This window comes from Thermobia domestica, chromosome 18, assembly GCF_964235325.1.
Source record: "Thermobia domestica chromosome 18, izTheDome1.hap1.1, whole genome shotgun sequence".
NCBI lineage: Eukaryota > Metazoa > Arthropoda > Insecta > Zygentoma > Lepismatidae > Thermobia > Thermobia domestica.
In genome coordinates, this window is record NC_137471.1 from 46,408,831 (window position 1) to 46,426,298 (window position 17,468).

At 38.1% G+C, this 17,468-nt stretch overlaps 1 protein-coding gene across 1 annotated transcript; it reads right to left on the minus strand.

The window, feature by feature from the left end:
* Positions 1–13,891: 13,891 nt before the first annotated feature.
* On the minus strand, positions 13,892–14,236 carry LOC145675087 (protein GVQW3-like). The gene has a single exon (XM_081745456.1). The coding sequence runs from the start codon at positions 14,234–14,236 to the stop codon at positions 13,892–13,894; it is 345 nt and encodes a 114-aa protein (XP_081601582.1).
* Between the last annotated feature and the right edge of the window lie 3,232 nt (positions 14,237–17,468).

Here is a 17,468-nt window from a genome sequence, read left to right on the forward strand (position 1 = left end):
AATGAAAAAAGTGGGATAAAACGGGAGAACCTCGAGAAAACCCACGCACACAGTGTTTGTCCAGCACAAGGTTCACTTGGCGCGAGCATAGATCGAACCAAGGACTCCATGCACCAAAGGTGAACGCTCTACCACTGAAACACCGTGGTCTTTGAAATTACTTATGGAACTACCGAGAGCTATGCTGTAATATTTGAATGTGCTTCAAGTTTACAATAATTAGTTTAGTTAAATTCATTATTAACAATTAAATTATTGCATTCATTATTAACAGGTAAATGCTGCTGATGCAAAGACTTAAATCTAGCAATACCGCGAGCGTAAGTATTAAACAGAGGGATTTTAAAGAGCGCCCTGAGCTGGGGGCCCTGGGCTCCATTGGCTCCGCCCTTAATCCGCTAATGCCTATAGATTATAAGTTAAAGGGGACGGGCCGGGTCCGTTCTAAAAGTTCCGGCCTGCGCAGACCTCTAGCTCCTGTGTATATGCTATCTGAAAATACAGTAGAGTTTCGCTTATCCGACATAAAACAGGCAGGCAGAACGCCGGATAATATGGAAGTGTTAAGGAAAGACCTATAAAAAGTCAAACTATGATATAATTTTAGACATTACGCATCTAATTATCATCTTTGCAAGAAACAAATATAATGCATTGACTCAGTGACGTATCCAGCGTGAGGTCCTGGAAGCTGTCCCTTACCAAACCTCAAGCACTTTTTAATAAATCTACTTTTTCCCTTTTGAGTTTTTTTTTTTTTTTTTTTTTTTTTTTTTTGTCAGATTACTTTGAGTCAGTGTCCAAACTGTGGACAATGCGTTGTTGTTATAATTCTAACAAGTAACACTTCCCAAGTGTAACACTCCGATTTTGATAAAATTTGGCAGGTAGATACTATACATAAAATAAACAAATAAGTGCTTTTTTATTTTTTTTTTTTTTGCTGAAAAACGGTTTTAGGGGGCAAAAGCCCTCACCCAAAATTTGAAAGTTGACGCTCGAAAGGCAAAAACAAGTGGACCAAAGTGAACGAAATTGTGAACAGATATTGCGGACATAAAATTAGGGAATACGTGTTTTGTATTTTCCTGGAAAAAACGGTTAGGTGGGGCACAGATCCCTCCAAACCTTTGATCATAAAATATCAAAAGTGCTAATAACAGTATGTCAGAAGCGCCTAAATTTACATGAAGAATTGGAACAAAACTTTGTGTTAGGACAATAAGCAAAAAATAAACAAATTCGGCTTTTTTATTTCCTGCGAAAAAACAGCTTTAGAGGACAAAAGGTCCCCCCCCCATGAATTTTGAAATTTGACGCAAGAAAGGCAAGAAAAAATGTACCGAACTGAATGAAATTGTTCACAAATGTTGTAGAGGTAAGATGAGGAAATACGTGCTTCGTATTTTCCTGAAAAGAGAAAAAAACCTTTTGAGTGGACCGAGGCGTTGAGTGTCGGAACGATTGGACCGAAGCGAATGAAATTGTCTGTAGATATTGGATATGAAAAATAAAGCCTCTCGTGTTTCACAAGTGTCTCCATCAGATTTCTTCAAATTTGGCAGATCAACAACAAGCACAAACAGTATAGCGTATTTTGTAGTATTTCACGAGGAAACTTTAACCCTTACAATGTTTTTCCGCATAAACAAAAACACGTGCCGATTAATTTCCTGTTTGCTGTTGATGTGCCAAAATTGATAGGGACATCTTTAAAACACGAAAGTCTTTATTTTACATACACTCTATACAATATCTACACACAATTAAATTTGCTTCGGTCCACTCCTTCCTGCACTTTTACGGTAATATTAACTTTTTTTTGGAGGGGCTCTAGGCCCCAACACTGTTTTTTCATACAAATTAAAATGCATTTCATTTATTGTTTTGCAAATTGTCCCTATACGAAGTTTCGTTGCAATTCTCCATACTCTTTAGGAACTTCTGACGTATACATACTTATTTGCACTTTTGATGTTTCCTAATCAACAGCTTAGAAGGTCCGTACCCCACTCAATCGCTTTTTTCCAGGAAAATACGAAACACAATTACCTCAATTTACGTCTAGAATATCTGTGCACGATTTCAAAATTTTGGGTGGGGAATTCTGCCCCCTAAAACCAATTTTTCGCAGAAAATAAACCCGTTTTTTTTTTTTGCGTATTGTCCCTACACAATGTGTCGTTCCAATTCTTCATATCCTTTAAGCACTTCTGACATACTGTTATTAGCACTTTTGATATTTCACGATCAAAGTTTTGGAGAGGTCTGTGTCCCACCGAAACGTTTTTCTTTTTTTCAGGAAAATACGGAACCCATATTCCCTCATTTTTCGTCTACAATATCTGTGCACAATTTCATTCATTTCGGTTCACTTCTTCTTGCCTTTCGGGCGTCAACTTTCATCATTTTGGATGGGGGATTTTGTCCCCTAAAACAGGCATTCGTTTAGTTTTTGCGTATTGTCCATACACAAAGTGTCATCGGAATTCTTCGTCCTTTACACACATCAGACATATTGTTACTAGCACTTTTGATATTTCATGATCAAAGGTTTGGAGGGGTCTGCGTCCCACCTAACCGTTTTTTCCAGGAAAATACAAAACACGTATTCCTTCATTTTACGTCTGCCATATCTGTGCACAATTTCGTACACTTTGGTCCACTTGTTTTTGTCTTTCGGGCGTCAACTTTCAAAATTTTGGGTGAGTGCTTTTGTCCTCGTAAAACAGTTTTTCCGCAGAAAATAAAAAACATGTATTCGTTTATTTTATGTGTAGTATCTGCCTGTCAAATTTTATCAAAATCGGAGTGTTACACTGGGGAAGTGTTACTTGTAAGAATATACCGTAATGCCATTGATACCAGGTGGAATTAAAGAGCACTTTTAAATGGGATTACAATTTCGTTTCCGGTCTGTTTATAACATTACTGTATTAGAACGATACACTCATTGCCATTTGCTATTTTTGTTATGTGATATACGTAGCAGACAGTTTTCCTTACATGTCTCTAGAAAATATTTTTTGATTTCGTGTGAGTTAGAATTAAGTTTGACCGGTTCATAAATGACAAGTAAGAAACGTTTAAGAGAAATACAGAACTGTTGCATTATTATTTATTATTATTATTATTATTATTATTATTATTATTATTATTATTATTATTATTATTATTATTATTATTATTATTATTGATATTTTTGAAACATTAGAATTACGTGCTTACGAGGATTCGTGTCGGGTCCCCTCCGAAAAGAAAAGCTGGATATGTGCCTGCACTGAATGATAGACGTATGAGTCAAGGTAAAGACGAGCGTGCTAGGCGATCGAGTCCGGAGCATCAAAAACAGACTAAGACCACAACTTGCAGTTCTTCTTGCCGATTGATGCTGCTTTTTACCTGCTATGATATGTCGGATAATAATGTGAAATAAACGAAGGTCAAGACCATGGCGTATTGGTGTTTCATACACCTAAACCTGTAAAATATTTGTGCCGAAAACATCTTTCACTCACTAGCTTAATTTGAGGGTATGATCGCTCATCTTGCCTTATAAAGTATAGTCTTATAAAGAATATATATAGCATAATAAAAACCTTAAGACCAAACTCAATGATTTTCTATAGTTTTCTTTTTTAATAACGGGAAACTTGTTTATTTCATCACGATAAATCACGTTTGATACTAAGATGTCTGTTTCTGACTATATATATTTTTCATACTTTATTGGAGACAATTTTTTTTCAAGAAAAGAGGATGATAAAGGAAGCTATACAACAACATAAACTGAAAGCAATCGGTATTACTAATAGTACACTAATTCTAAATAAATACGTCATCAGAGGAAACAAAAAGTTATTTCCTAATTGTATTGTTTCAGTTTTATTAACATAAAAATTATACACTTTCTACAATGTTTTGTAAAGAAAAAAAATTGAACAGGACCGGATGGGATTCGATCTGGTGTCAAAACAGTATAAGAATTACTAGTCCGTCACTCTACCCACTTGCCCAAACAGATTTTCTTTTGTTGCCTATATTTTTCTTAAGAAATAAATGCTCATGGCTATAGAGCATGTCACTTCCAAACTTAAGACAACAGTTTTTCTCTTTGTTTATATATTTCCGTACAACATCTTGCTTACAGAAGCTAATTTATATTTGGCAGACAATTTACACCCTAGATTTAAGCCAATAAATGCAATATTTTACTCCAATTTCCAGTTCCTTGGTTTAGCTCTTCTCCTACCAATCTTGTTATTCCCTCTGCAATCGTGCTGTGCGACTCCAAAAATTCCCTCGAAAACATTATTGCCAGTATACACAAAACCGAACATAATTTTGTTTTTTGCTTATATTTTTATTATTTTATTATATTTTTTGGAAATATCTCCTTAGATGGATTGTTTTCTATTATCTGCACGTACTAATAACTAAATTTTACCCATAAACATATGGAAAATGAAATAATTGCGAAAAATTGTGAGTTACAGTATACGCGCAATTTTTTTTTTTTTTTTTTTTTGCGCATGGGAGTACATTATGCAACATTTATCCATTTGTTGCGAAAATGTGACAAGGTTGATGCAATGTTGCCATATAAAAAGGCTATTTAATGCAAGTCCGTAGAATGGATGTTTTCTGACAGAAACGCGGGACCTAGCAACACTGTTGTCGTAAAAGTACTACAGCAGGCGTGTTTCAGATTAATTAATAATACGCAATGAGAATTTGCACATAATTGATAACATGAAAGTTTAACCAAAAATTTGCGATATCGCAATTTTTTTTCGTTACTACACAAAAACGTTACAAGTTCCAGCATTGGTCATGATCTCGAAAATATCTATCTACATAGAGCATGCTTATATTTGTTTCAAGTTTCAAGTCTTTATCATTCTTAGCTCAAAAGATATACGCAAATTCGATTATGACCGAGATCAATTTTAGTTTTAGTTTACACGTATTAGATTACGAATGTGGTTTATTTTTTTTTTCTGCAGCTCGCACTCCCTTGCTCGCTCATCACGCCCCCTATGTTGGTAACTATTGCACTAAATAATACTAAATAAAGTTTGAATGTTACACTACAAAAAGAAAGAAAAAAGTACTTAGTCAATCTTGATTACACACAGCATAATTGTTTCTGCTACATGAACATGTACAAAGATGGGTACAGACTTTCTTACTACTTCTACTAGTAAATAATGCACATGCACCTCTTTGATGTGCTGACATTCTTTGCAGAATATCGCCTGCTATCTGCACCACATCCAGTTGTCCAATAATGAAATCTATAACTAAAAATAATGGAGATTCTCTTTTACTAGATTTGCCAGATTTCTGAAGCTCCAAATCGGGACATTGTTAAGGGCAGTATTTTACCAGAAATTCTCGTGAAAAAATTCTCTAATTCACAAGACACATACACAATAAAAATTCATAATGCAGTTTTTTCTTTCAAAATTCGAATATAAGATTTATTCTTACGTACAACTCAGAATTCAAACAAATTTACAATGCACAAATATTGGTATGCACAAAGACGGTATTTTCATATCTAGTACCAAATAATAATAATAATAATAATAATAATAATAATAATAATAATAATAATAATAATAATAATAATAACTCTATGGCCTATGGAACCCGGAGTTTAAATGCCGCGTTTATAAAAGCTCTCCACTGACTTCTATCCTTAGCCAATTGGATCCAATTTCTGCTTTAGATTCCTATCTCTGCGAGATCCATCTTAATATTGTCCTCCCATCTGCGCCTTGGTCTTTCTAATGGTCGTTTTCCGATTGGTCTTCCAGTGAAGACTTTGAAAGCGTTTCTACTTTCTCCCATTCTAGCTACATGGCCTGCCCACCTAAGCCTCCTAGACTTGATGACCCTAACAATGTTGGGTAAACCATATAAATTATGTAGTTCCTCGTTATGAAGTTTCCGCCATTCCCCATTCCCGTTCCTCTTGGGTCCGAATATTCGTCTCAGGATCTTGTTCTCAAATACTTTCAGTCTATGTTCTTCCCTCAGAGCAAGCGACCATGTTTCGCAACCATACAGAACAACATGCATGATTATCGTTTTATATATTTTAAGCTTCAGATTCCTCGACAGAATTCGCGACGACAAGAGATTTTGAACCAAATAGTAACACGAATTCCCTGCTTTTAGTCGACATTTAATTACTTCGTGAATATGATTTTCGACTGTTAATATTGATCCTAGATATTTGAAAGTACCCACTTTATAAAAAGTATTATTTAATATTTTAACGTATCCATAATTTATCGTATTACGGTCCCGAATCACTTCATTGTATTTAGTTTTCTCTGCATTTACTTCTAAATCCATATCCCTGCAAGCGTTTAATAACATCTCTGCATTTCTTTCTATTGTTCTCCTATCATCCTCTATTAAGTTTACATCATCAGCATATGCCATAACCTGGTGAATACAGTTCAACTCTAGGCCCTAGTTGCTATCTTTGACTTTCCTTATAGCGTATTCCAGAACAAAGTTGAATAATAATGACGACAACGCAACTCCTTGTTTCAGGCCATTTTCGACGTGAAAGCTAATGGACAAAAGTTTTCCTACCCGGACCTTACTTTGGGATTCATTAAAACAATCTTAATAAATCTAATTAGCTTTCTCGGTATTCTAAGTTCTGTCAGAACGTTGTATAATGTTTCTCTCCTAACCGAGTCGTAAGCCTTTCTAAAATCAATAAATAGTTGATGTACCGGGGTATTGTATTCCCACTTCGTTTGGAGTATTTGTCGCATGGTAAATAATTGGTCAATAGTTGATCGATTTCGCCTAAATCCGCACTGATAATCTCCAATAATTTCATCTGCGTATGAGGTCAATCTTGCTAATAGAATATTTGAAAGGATTTTATAGGATGTTGACAGAAGAGAAATGCCTCGATAATTATTAGTCAGTTTTGTCGCCTTTCTTGTGGATTGGAACAATGATTGATTCTTTCCACTCTTGTGGCAATTCTTCCTTGTTCCAGATAAGGAGAATGAGTTTGTGTATCTTGTTCCACAATTTTTCGCTTCCAGCTAAAATTAACTCAGCCGGAATTTCGTATACATCCGGAAATTTGTGTTTCTTTAATTTCTATATAGCGGTTTCTACTTCTATACGGTTGGGTTCTGGAATATACGGTTCTGCGGTGTGTATCTCCTTTTCTCCACGCACATTAGTTTTTGACTGCGTGTTCAGCAGATAGTCAAAGAAATCTTTTCATCTATTTAAGATGCTATCCGTATCAGTGAGAACTATTCCGTTAGATTTCTTTTTAATATATAAGCACGAGGTTGATAGCCTTTCTTAAATTCGTTGATCCTCTTATACATGTTACGAATGTTTTTAGTTGTACTATTATCTTCAAGTTCCTTACTTTTAGCTTTCAAAAAATCGCGTTTCTTTGTTCTAAAAGTTTTGGAAGTTTCCCGCCTGATGTCTGCGAAATTTTGTGTAGTTATTTCATTAGGATTTTGTATCCACCGTAATTTTTCCTGGTGTCCAAGTTTCTCTTTTGCTGAAATTTTAATGCTATCTCTAATTTCAATCCAGGTATCCTTAACACTAGTGCACTCCAAACCTTCTAAAACCGAGAATCTATTCGAAACTTCAATCTGGTATTCCTCTCTTACCTGGCTCTCTTCTAATTTCTTTAAATTAAATCTCTCCGTTTTCGGACATTGAATATTTCCTTTATTCAACGATAATCTCTCTCTTATTATCGCTGCTACCAGGTAGTGGTCAGTGTCACAATCAGCTCCTCTAAATGACCGGACATCAATTATGCTAGATTGCCTTCTTCTATCTACTAAAACGTGATAAAATTGATTATGCTTTTCCGTCTGGTGAAGTCTAAGTGTATTTATGAAAGTCGCGATGTCTTACTCTTCACGATTAGGTTTTTAGATGTTGCAAAGTTCACAAGTCTAACACTGTTGTCATTACTTTCCTTATGCAGACTTTCGTTCCCTATAACTGGTTTGAAAATATCCTCTCGTCGTACCTTCGCATTGAAATCTCCTAATAGAATTTTCATATGGTATCGCGGGAGTTGGTCAAATATCCGTTCCACTTCTTCGTAAAAACTGTCTTTTACATCGTCATCCTTATTTTCTGTTGGGGCATGTACATTTAAAACAATAATATCACAACACCGACCCTTAAGAGTAATATAAGAAAGTCTTTCAGTAACAAATTCAACCTGCTTAATTGCTGGCAATATTCGTTTGTGAACGAAAAACCCTGTTCTTAACTGGTGATTTTTATTTCCTTCCCCGTAAAAGAAGGAAAAATTTCCGGAATTCACAGATCCATTTCCTTTCCACCTGACTTCCTGAACTCTACTAGGTGCATCCTGTATTTCTCTAACTCACTCGTTACGGATTTTAACGCGCCTGCCCTATAAAGACTTCTAATATTCCATATTCCGAATCTCATGTCCATTTTCTTTTGCTGAGGTCGTGCCAAGTTATTAGTCCTTATTCGAGGTTTTTGTGAATGTTTCTGAACAAGGGTCCTTCCTTTATTTCTTTTCTTTTTTTCTTTTTTTTTACAAGATGAGGTTGTTAGCCTTACCCAAACCCCCCAAGCTGGAGGACCGTAGGCCAAGCAAATACGGGGGTCTGGGGCGGAGTTCCCAGTTTGCCAAAGATTAGCCTATCCAATATAACGCAACCTTGTGGACATATTAACTTCCGTAACTTGGATTGGATTTTAATGACATTTTGCTGATGCATTAAATGCCTTAATACCTCGATCCAGTTCGACGATGTGTGTCCTGGATGCAAGGGGAGCTAACACCCTTCCCATATAGACGTGGCAATGATAGTGGACCTAGAAAGATGAAACAAACGCCACTCGCAAGCTTTTGCTCAACTGAACACAAACAAAAGCGCGCCTAATTGCTGTACCAAGCATAGTTTATGAGATCTAGCATGAAACATATCCAAACATTTAACATCGTCCGAGCTACGATCATCGTCACGCAGGTGCTTTTTCCGCCTTTTTACCATGTTCTCACTTTTTTCTCCATGTAATATCAGTCATTTTTTTTTTTTGCAATAGTTTATTCACATACAGAGTTACTTTGTGGTATAAGCAGCAATTTTTAACCCTTTGCCCTCCTGAGATATTACGTCTCAAAAATGGCATCAAAATCACAAACTTCAACTTTCAGACCCCGTAAATCTTCGGTGTCAGTAGTATCATAGTTGCGGATATTTCTACAGAATCTTTACATGCAATAGTATTCAGCACAAAATTTATGATCTCCCCACTTTATGCCATTCCAAAATACAGCCCGTTTAAAAGTGTAATTTTCTCTAGTTTTTCTGGTGATTTCATGTATTGGTTTGCAACCCTGCAAATTTATTTAGTCGCAAAAGTTTATATTCTCCGTGTACCTCAGTCTCTCCTCTAAACATTCGTTTTTGTTTGGTGTTCGTCTGATATGTACATTCTGAGCAACTGTAGTTTACGTGAACACTTGCAAATCCAAAACTTGGCACTCCACCGACAACAAAGATGGCCGCCATTCAGGAACACTCGTACATACGACAACGTGAATGATGTTATAGACCTTCTCATACACAAGGTTCATCACACTCAAATTTCTAGAATTTTCGGAGATGGTCGAGCAACCACCTCTGGACCACTTCGTATGGATTGACCCTTCTCAAAAAGAACATATTTTTCTTTATCTTATCAAAGAATTCACTGCAAGTCATTGCAAAATTCATTTTGCAGAGCATTGGTCCTCAAACTGCTGACTTCTTCATTAAAATTCTCTATGGAAGAATCGGTAGATGTTAAATTTGAAACTAGTAACTAAATTTCTCCGTCTGACTGGAACTAAACACTAAATTGGCCGGGACGAACCCTCTAAACCGGGACTATTCCGGTCAAACCGGAACATCTGGCAAGCCTACCTTTAAGCAATATTAATCAGACATTTTTGTTCTCGAGTTACGTCTATCTTTTGCGGTTTTTTCGACAAATTTCTGGCTCGTCATAGCAACAGAAGGAAGCATTTTTACAGAGGTTGTTCAGTCTACATTTGGCCAATTTCAACTTAACTAAAAATTTAGAAGAATCCATGGCGCCAGGTCCGTAAGTAATCGATGTGTTTCCCTTTGTTACTAACAATAGCCCGACAGCATTATTTTCACTGTAATAGGCTTCTCTAAAGAACTGGGAGCGGAATATTGTCCCATTCCTTTTGCATAGCTTTCCAAAGTCCTTCCATGGTTGTCACACGCCGTTTTTCCTAAGCCCGCTTCAGCAATCCAAATCCACAATAATCCAGAGGACTTGCATCTGGAGATTTAACAGGTGCCTTATTAAAAGGTATCACCTGTATACCACTTGCCTCCTCCATCTCTCTGTGGAATGCGAGGGACGATTGTGAGGTATGTGATGAAGCCTTGTCCATGTGAATGCGCACCAGATTGGCGTCATCTCCGTACACTGTTGGAATCTCGTGCTTGTAGATCGGCCGCATGATCTGCTCCTGAAAATACTGTGAATTTATTGTGCAGTTCTTCGCCACCCTACGGATCTTCAGTTTACCTCGGTAACAGTAGCCAGTAACGACCATGAACCCTTTTGGGAAGGATACTTTACAGACACGGACCCACCTTCTGAAGTTCTTGGAGCCTTTCTCTCTTTACATGATGGCTCTCGGTTTGCCGCAGTCGGAAAGGTAAATCCATGGTTCATCTAGCGTTATGACGTACATACACCTTTGATATGCCAGATGCCGTTCGTACAGCTTCCGGGCGTTACACTTTCGTTCGTTTTGGTGGGCATCCGTGAGAAGATGGCCGCGAGCTTTCATGACATTTTCCAACTTGAGTTGATGGTGTAACAGTCCCCAAAGACACGTCAAGACGATTAGCCATACACCTTTGTTTTGGTGGATTTTCTTGCATTGCCATTTTGCGAAGTTTCCTCTGCATGGTGGAGGTGGCCTTGGTGCATTCCCGCTTCCTAGGCAACTTCGTTGGTGATTCAAATGTTGGAGCTTCCTTGCCCTTGTACTTTTTATTAACATTTTTATTCCACTTAAACTGATGTTGCAACCATTCTTCTTGGACTATTTTCTAATGGCAGAATACTAAAGTGGGCGTCATAAAAGCCGCAACATAGCCTTAACAAAACCGGCTTATTTTGGGCGGCATTTTGGTCACAGAGCGGAAACCCACGCACTTGGAAACAAATGTAACACAACACTCACAACAATGGTCCTGTTTTGTGCGTTATTGTCGTCCGCCCGGAAAAAACAACTCCGTTCCCAGGAAGCCACTGCACAACACTGCAGGATGCCACGAGCCAGGTCGGGGTGAGTCCATTCTGCCCGGGAGGCGGAAGGAACGAAATCGGCCAAACGTAGGATGAACAACCTCTGAACATCTAGGTTGGTCTATATTTTTTGTATCATACCTTAATGTCAGGAATCACTCCCAAACGTTATCGATGTTGTTTTGAAACACCCTGTATATCCCATATTTCCAAAATATCATTGTTAATCAAAAACTAAAGCTCAAGAGTTACACATAATTTTGGGTTATATCTCACTCACTACACTGTGTACTATTGTCTTGTTAGTAGTGTCCTAATGAGAAACTTCACGAGAGTATCAGTTTCATATACATACAGATGGTTATCAGAAAAATGGAAACACCTGAACGAAATTGCAACTTACCAGATTAATATGGTGTCGGGCCACCTTTCGCCTTCAGAACAGCCTTGATGCGACGTGGGATGGAGGCATAGAGGTCGTGAATGGTAGCAAGTGGAATTTTACACCATTCCTCGTGCAGGGCATCGGCCAGTTCTGTGAGAGAGGATGGAGGTGGAAATCGTCACCGGAGTCGTGTTTCCAAGACGGACCACAGATGTTCAATTATGTTGAGATCTGGGGATGGGCGGGCCAGGGGAGGTGTTGAACTTCATCCCGATGTTTCTCAAACCACGCTACAACACGCCAGATGCGTGAATGGGTGCATTATCATCCTGGAAGATGGCGTCATTGTCCGAGAAGAACATCCGGACCATAGGATGCAAGTGGTCTCCTAAAATTGCGACATAATCGTTGGCAGTGATTCGTCCGCTAAGTGTGACCACAGAACCCAATGAAAAACATGATATGGCGGCCCACAGCATCACCGAGCCGCCGCCATGTTTCACAGTTGGGCGGAGACACTGCAGATCATAAGCTTCCTTGGGCGTTTTCCACACATAAACACGGCCCGTGGTTGGGAATAGGGTGAAGGATGACTCATCCGACCATATCACACGTTTCCAGTCCTTAACGGTCCAAGTTGCATGGTCGCGGCACCATTTGCGGCGTGCGAAAGCGTTATGGTCCCTGATGAGCGGTTTGGAACGTGCAACACGACCCCGTAAGTTCATGTCATGTAATTCGCGGCGGACTGTAATTGTCGAAACAGGGTGGGGGAGGTGCTGATTCAGTTTCTCCGTCACTTGCTCCGCCGTGGCACGACGGTTCTGCGTGACAATGCGCTTTAATACCCGGCGTGACCTGTCACTCATGATTTTCTTCCGCCCACTGTTCCGCTTCCCCGATGTGGTTTTCCCGTGTGTTGTGTAGGCCGTCATCACCTTCGACACTGTCCCACGCGACACACCTAACACAGTGGCCACTGCCGTCACACTCACTCCACATAACCGCGCACCAACAATTTGCCCTCTTTGAAAATCTAAGAGGTCTCCCATTTTACACTTCCTCCATCTGTTCCAGGCACTGGACACTGCTGTTCCACTGCGCCTGACGTAGTATGGAGACCGACCTAACACACCATCACCAGCGGTCCGGCGCTGCGGACGCCACGACACCACTGCCAACCCATACATCTGACGTGTTGCCAACTACAGCTGTTTCCATTTTTCTGATCACCATGTACTTTTAAGTTTACAGAAAAGTTCTTTTTTCTGTATTTTCTGGAGACTTCGCAAGTAGATTTACATTTACCTGTTCTTTTACTTAACTCTATTAGATCTATCGATTAAAATACGAGGGGGTATCGAAAAGTTTTAATTATCACCAGAAAGTTATTATGATACGATGATGAAATTTTGTCAATGTTGTCTGGTTCTTATGTGCATGATGTTAAGGAAATTAGCTCCTAATGATTGTTATTTTTTGTACAAGGTGTACAAAGTGCAAGATGGATAAGATTGAAGCTCGCAGTGTGATAAAGTTCTTGTATCTGAAGGGTAAATGCACTCAGTGGATTCTTCATTTGGGGAAACAAGAAAAAAATCACTGAGCGGGAGGTCGGGAGAATAAGGCAGATGCTGCAATACCTGGAAGCCACACGCTCCTGTGTTGTCGACAGCAACTTGAGGTGAATGGGCTGGTGCATTTCAGCTAGGAGAAAAATGACTTTCGAGATCATGCGGCGAAGTTTCGTTTTCAGAGCATCGTGCAATTTGTCCAGGAGAGATCCAGTGACAGTTTGTCCTTTTGCAGGGTGATTACCCCACGGAAATAATAATAATAATAATAATAATAATAATAATAATAATAATAATAATAATAATAATAATAATAATAATAATAATAATAATAATAATAATAATAAACGGACAGCTTGACCATCCCCTCTGAGTTTTTCACCCTTGCCTTTTTGGGAGGGGGAATCGGCATGCTTCCACTGCATACTCATGGTCTTGGTCTCCGGATCATACTGATATATCAACGTCTCATCCATTGTTACCAGAGGCCCGAAAAACCCTCTTCATTTTCTTTTAATAGCGTCAACATCTGTTGGAAAAGGTCACGCCGTGCTTGCTACTGAACAGCTGTCAGCAAACTTGGAAATCAGTGCGCAGATACCTTAGACATGTGAAGTGCGTCATGAATAATTTTCCACACACTACCATAAGTGAGATCAGTCTTATTCATGATCATTTCGATGGTTACACGTCTGTCTTCAAGGATTAAACACTCACTGGCCGCATCATCCGTCAGGAATGATCTTCCATGTCTTGGGTCGTCTCTGAGGGACATACGACCAGTTTGGAATTTCCTTTTCCACTTTACCATAGTGTCACAAGATGGACAATCATCTTCATACATAGGCTTCATCTCATCATGAATTTGTCTGACATTATTGCCCTTCAAATGCAGGAACTTAATCACACTGCAAGTCTCAATCTTATACATTTTGCACTTTGGTCACTTTTGACACACCCTGTAAAAAATAACAAACATTAGGAGCTAATTACCTTAACATCATGCACATAAGAACCAAACATAACACTGACAGAACTTCATCATCATATCTTAATAACTTCCTGATGATAATTGAAACATTACGATATACCCTCGTATGCCTCATGTTAGAACTTCTTTTCGTTAATCACTAATGATATTTTAATCTATTCCTGCCACTTTTGGTATATTTAATAGTCTATAATGTCATGATTTTAATTATCTTTCCTTTATCGATAACTATGTGGTTATCGTGGTGTGTATTAATTTGTTCTATTTTCCAGATACCCGTAACAATAATTCTGTGCATTCATTAACGAGTGATAAAGATCTAACAAGAACAGGAAATGAAACGCAGAAAGAAACAAATTTTCAACGGCTTCATTTTCCTTTCTACGCGTTTTTTTGTCTTCATATATTTTTATTTCTTTTACTTTTGAGTCTGTTGGCAAACGAGAGATAAAACACTACATCGCAGCAGTAGGTGGAGGCGATGACATTGTTACGTGAGGGTTTATATCAGAAGAGAGCGTGTTTTGTTTGTCTTATCGATCTGTTTGGCTTTCGTCGATTGGTACAAAAACCGCAGGTAAAATAGAGGCCACACCAATACAGACTACGCGTTGGTGAAGAAACCTGTTATATAGGCTTACACTGCAAGATATAAACACGAATCACTTGGCATGTTATTTTTAAATCATAGTGAAGGATTTTTTTTTTTACTTATAATTTATTATTTAAAGTCACTTGATTTTAGTTACTGTTTTCGCATCGTATTTTAAATTTGAGGCATGTTTAATTCAAGGGAGTCCAGAAGTGCGTAAAAAATACAAAATTTACAAGAGAAATGAGTGGAAGTAAGAGGATTGTAATTGATTTCTGTGCCATTTAAGAATGCAATTGAGGAGTTTGGTGCAATAAGGGCGTAAGACTGAAACATGCATTTCGAGGAAAACGATGTTGAAAATTTAAGTAGTGTTCTTTTCTTACATAAAACAATATAATATGCAGTTTGATTACGATATTGAATTGAAATGTTACCAGGAAGCCAAACAAAGCATAGCAAAAGCACAAATGCGTTTGATGCAAACAGGGCGTAAACTCGCTTACGCCCTTATTACATGAAACTCTTCAATTGTACTACATACTGTAGAAATGAGAAATAGAAAGTGCTGTAGAGACTATGTGCTCTTACTGGAAGCGCACATAAGGGAATATGCAAGTACTTAGCCCTAACCTAACCTATCTAAACTAAACTAACCTCGACTAACCCAATATTAACAGAAGTAAGCTAAATTCAATAATTTCGAAAATCATGCTGGAGACCTACAACTAAACATAGATTTTTATTAGTTCGTTAATTAAATATCTCGTTACCTAACATGTAGTATGTAATTCACTGTTAGCAGTGTGTGTGTGTGTGTGTGTGTCAGTGTTTAACATCCTACGACTATGCTTAGAGCATAAAAGAGACGGTGGTAATCAGAGGTAAATTGAGGGGGAACGTGGGGGACGCTGTCCTCTCACCTCCAAAAGATTTGTACGGCGTCTCCCCAGTTCCTAAAAAATTATGTGTAAAGATAGGCAGGGGAATGCGTGACGTCGTGCTGCTACCTACCGTCGCCCCACAATTTCAGATCCACTTTTACCCCTGGGGATAATGATAATAAAGGAACTAGTAAAGTAAAGAAACTGGTAGAAAACAGGAGAGTCCCGAGATAATCTACGGACACGGTGTTCGTCTATCACAAATCCCACTTGGCATGAGTTCGAATCAAACTAGGAACCCCATGCAACAGAGATGGGCGCTCTATGTGTGTCTTTGTCAGAAGAAACTTTACAACAATAGATACAATCTGCTACGTCCAAAAATGTTGTTAAAGTTATACCGGTAGTAGTGTATCATCTTTGAATATCTTTCAGTCCATTTATAATGCTAATGATATAGTAAAATTAAATAATTTCTCATCGGTGCTGCCACGTCTAAACAAGAAGCTCAATTTAAGTTTTGTTTTGTTAAAATTCAGTTTTTGTTATCAGCACCGAGCCAATAGAGATGTGGACTTAGTCTCGGTTCAGACTTGCAGAAAAGTCTGCTGCGGGCCCGCAGCAGAAAATTCTGTTGCGGACCCGCGCGAGACGGAAATACCATGGTTCTTATCATTCATGCCACACGTGCAGACTTTCCCACACGACTCTGCTGCGGACCCGCAGCGGGCAAAAATTGAGTTGCGGGGACTGCTGGCTTGCAGCGAGTCCACACAGGTGTAGCGGATCGGCAAACCATTGCTGGCAATGAGTCAAGCCACACGTGCAGACTTTCCCGCGCCGGCAGAAATAGAAAGCCAAGAACTGGACATAAAACTATTCATTAACGAGATACTAAAATATCCCGAGATATGGAATTTAAAGTGCGAAATGTATAGAGATAGAAATAAAAAAAAAACAGGATGCATGGAATAAGATATGTGAAACCTTATGTGAGAAATTTAATGAAGAAAAAAACATTAGAAGAAAAAACAACATTGGAATGTATTATTATTACTTTTCAATGTAAAAAATCTAATATTCACATAGTATTTACATTTGATTTTCGTTTAGCATCCCTTTTCAGCAGCGAGGCTATGAATACATTTTTGTGATAACAATAGACAACAAATACGCTTGGAGAACAAGCCTTTATTGTTAATGCAATTTCTTTGATGAGATTTCTTGTCACTCACTCCGGAATGAACCGACTGTTTATAACGTACGTTGCATTATACTTTATGTCGAGGTCACGTATTATATAGCTTCTGTGCTCAAAAGAGACGCTGAATTCCAAAACAACCATCAGCATATAGCAAAACAGAAAAGAAAGAAAAAGAAACATCGTTTTTCGGCTGACAATTGTTGTCTTTATTTGTTAATGTACTAAATTAAAAAAATAGAGTTAACACAAAAATTGTTGAACATCAGGGTACTCATGTGGTTAAGAAACAAAAAGCATGCTCGAAATGTAACAGACATATTTTTGTTTCTCGTACAATTGATAATATTGTGCAAGTCGTTGCTATTCTAGAGATAACAACTGAATGTTTTCTTACATAAAAAACAACTTAAATAAAGTTATCTTGCCATAGAGCTCTACCTATGTCGCTTACAAAATAATCAGCCCACTTATTTCTGCTTTCGTTTGCTGTAT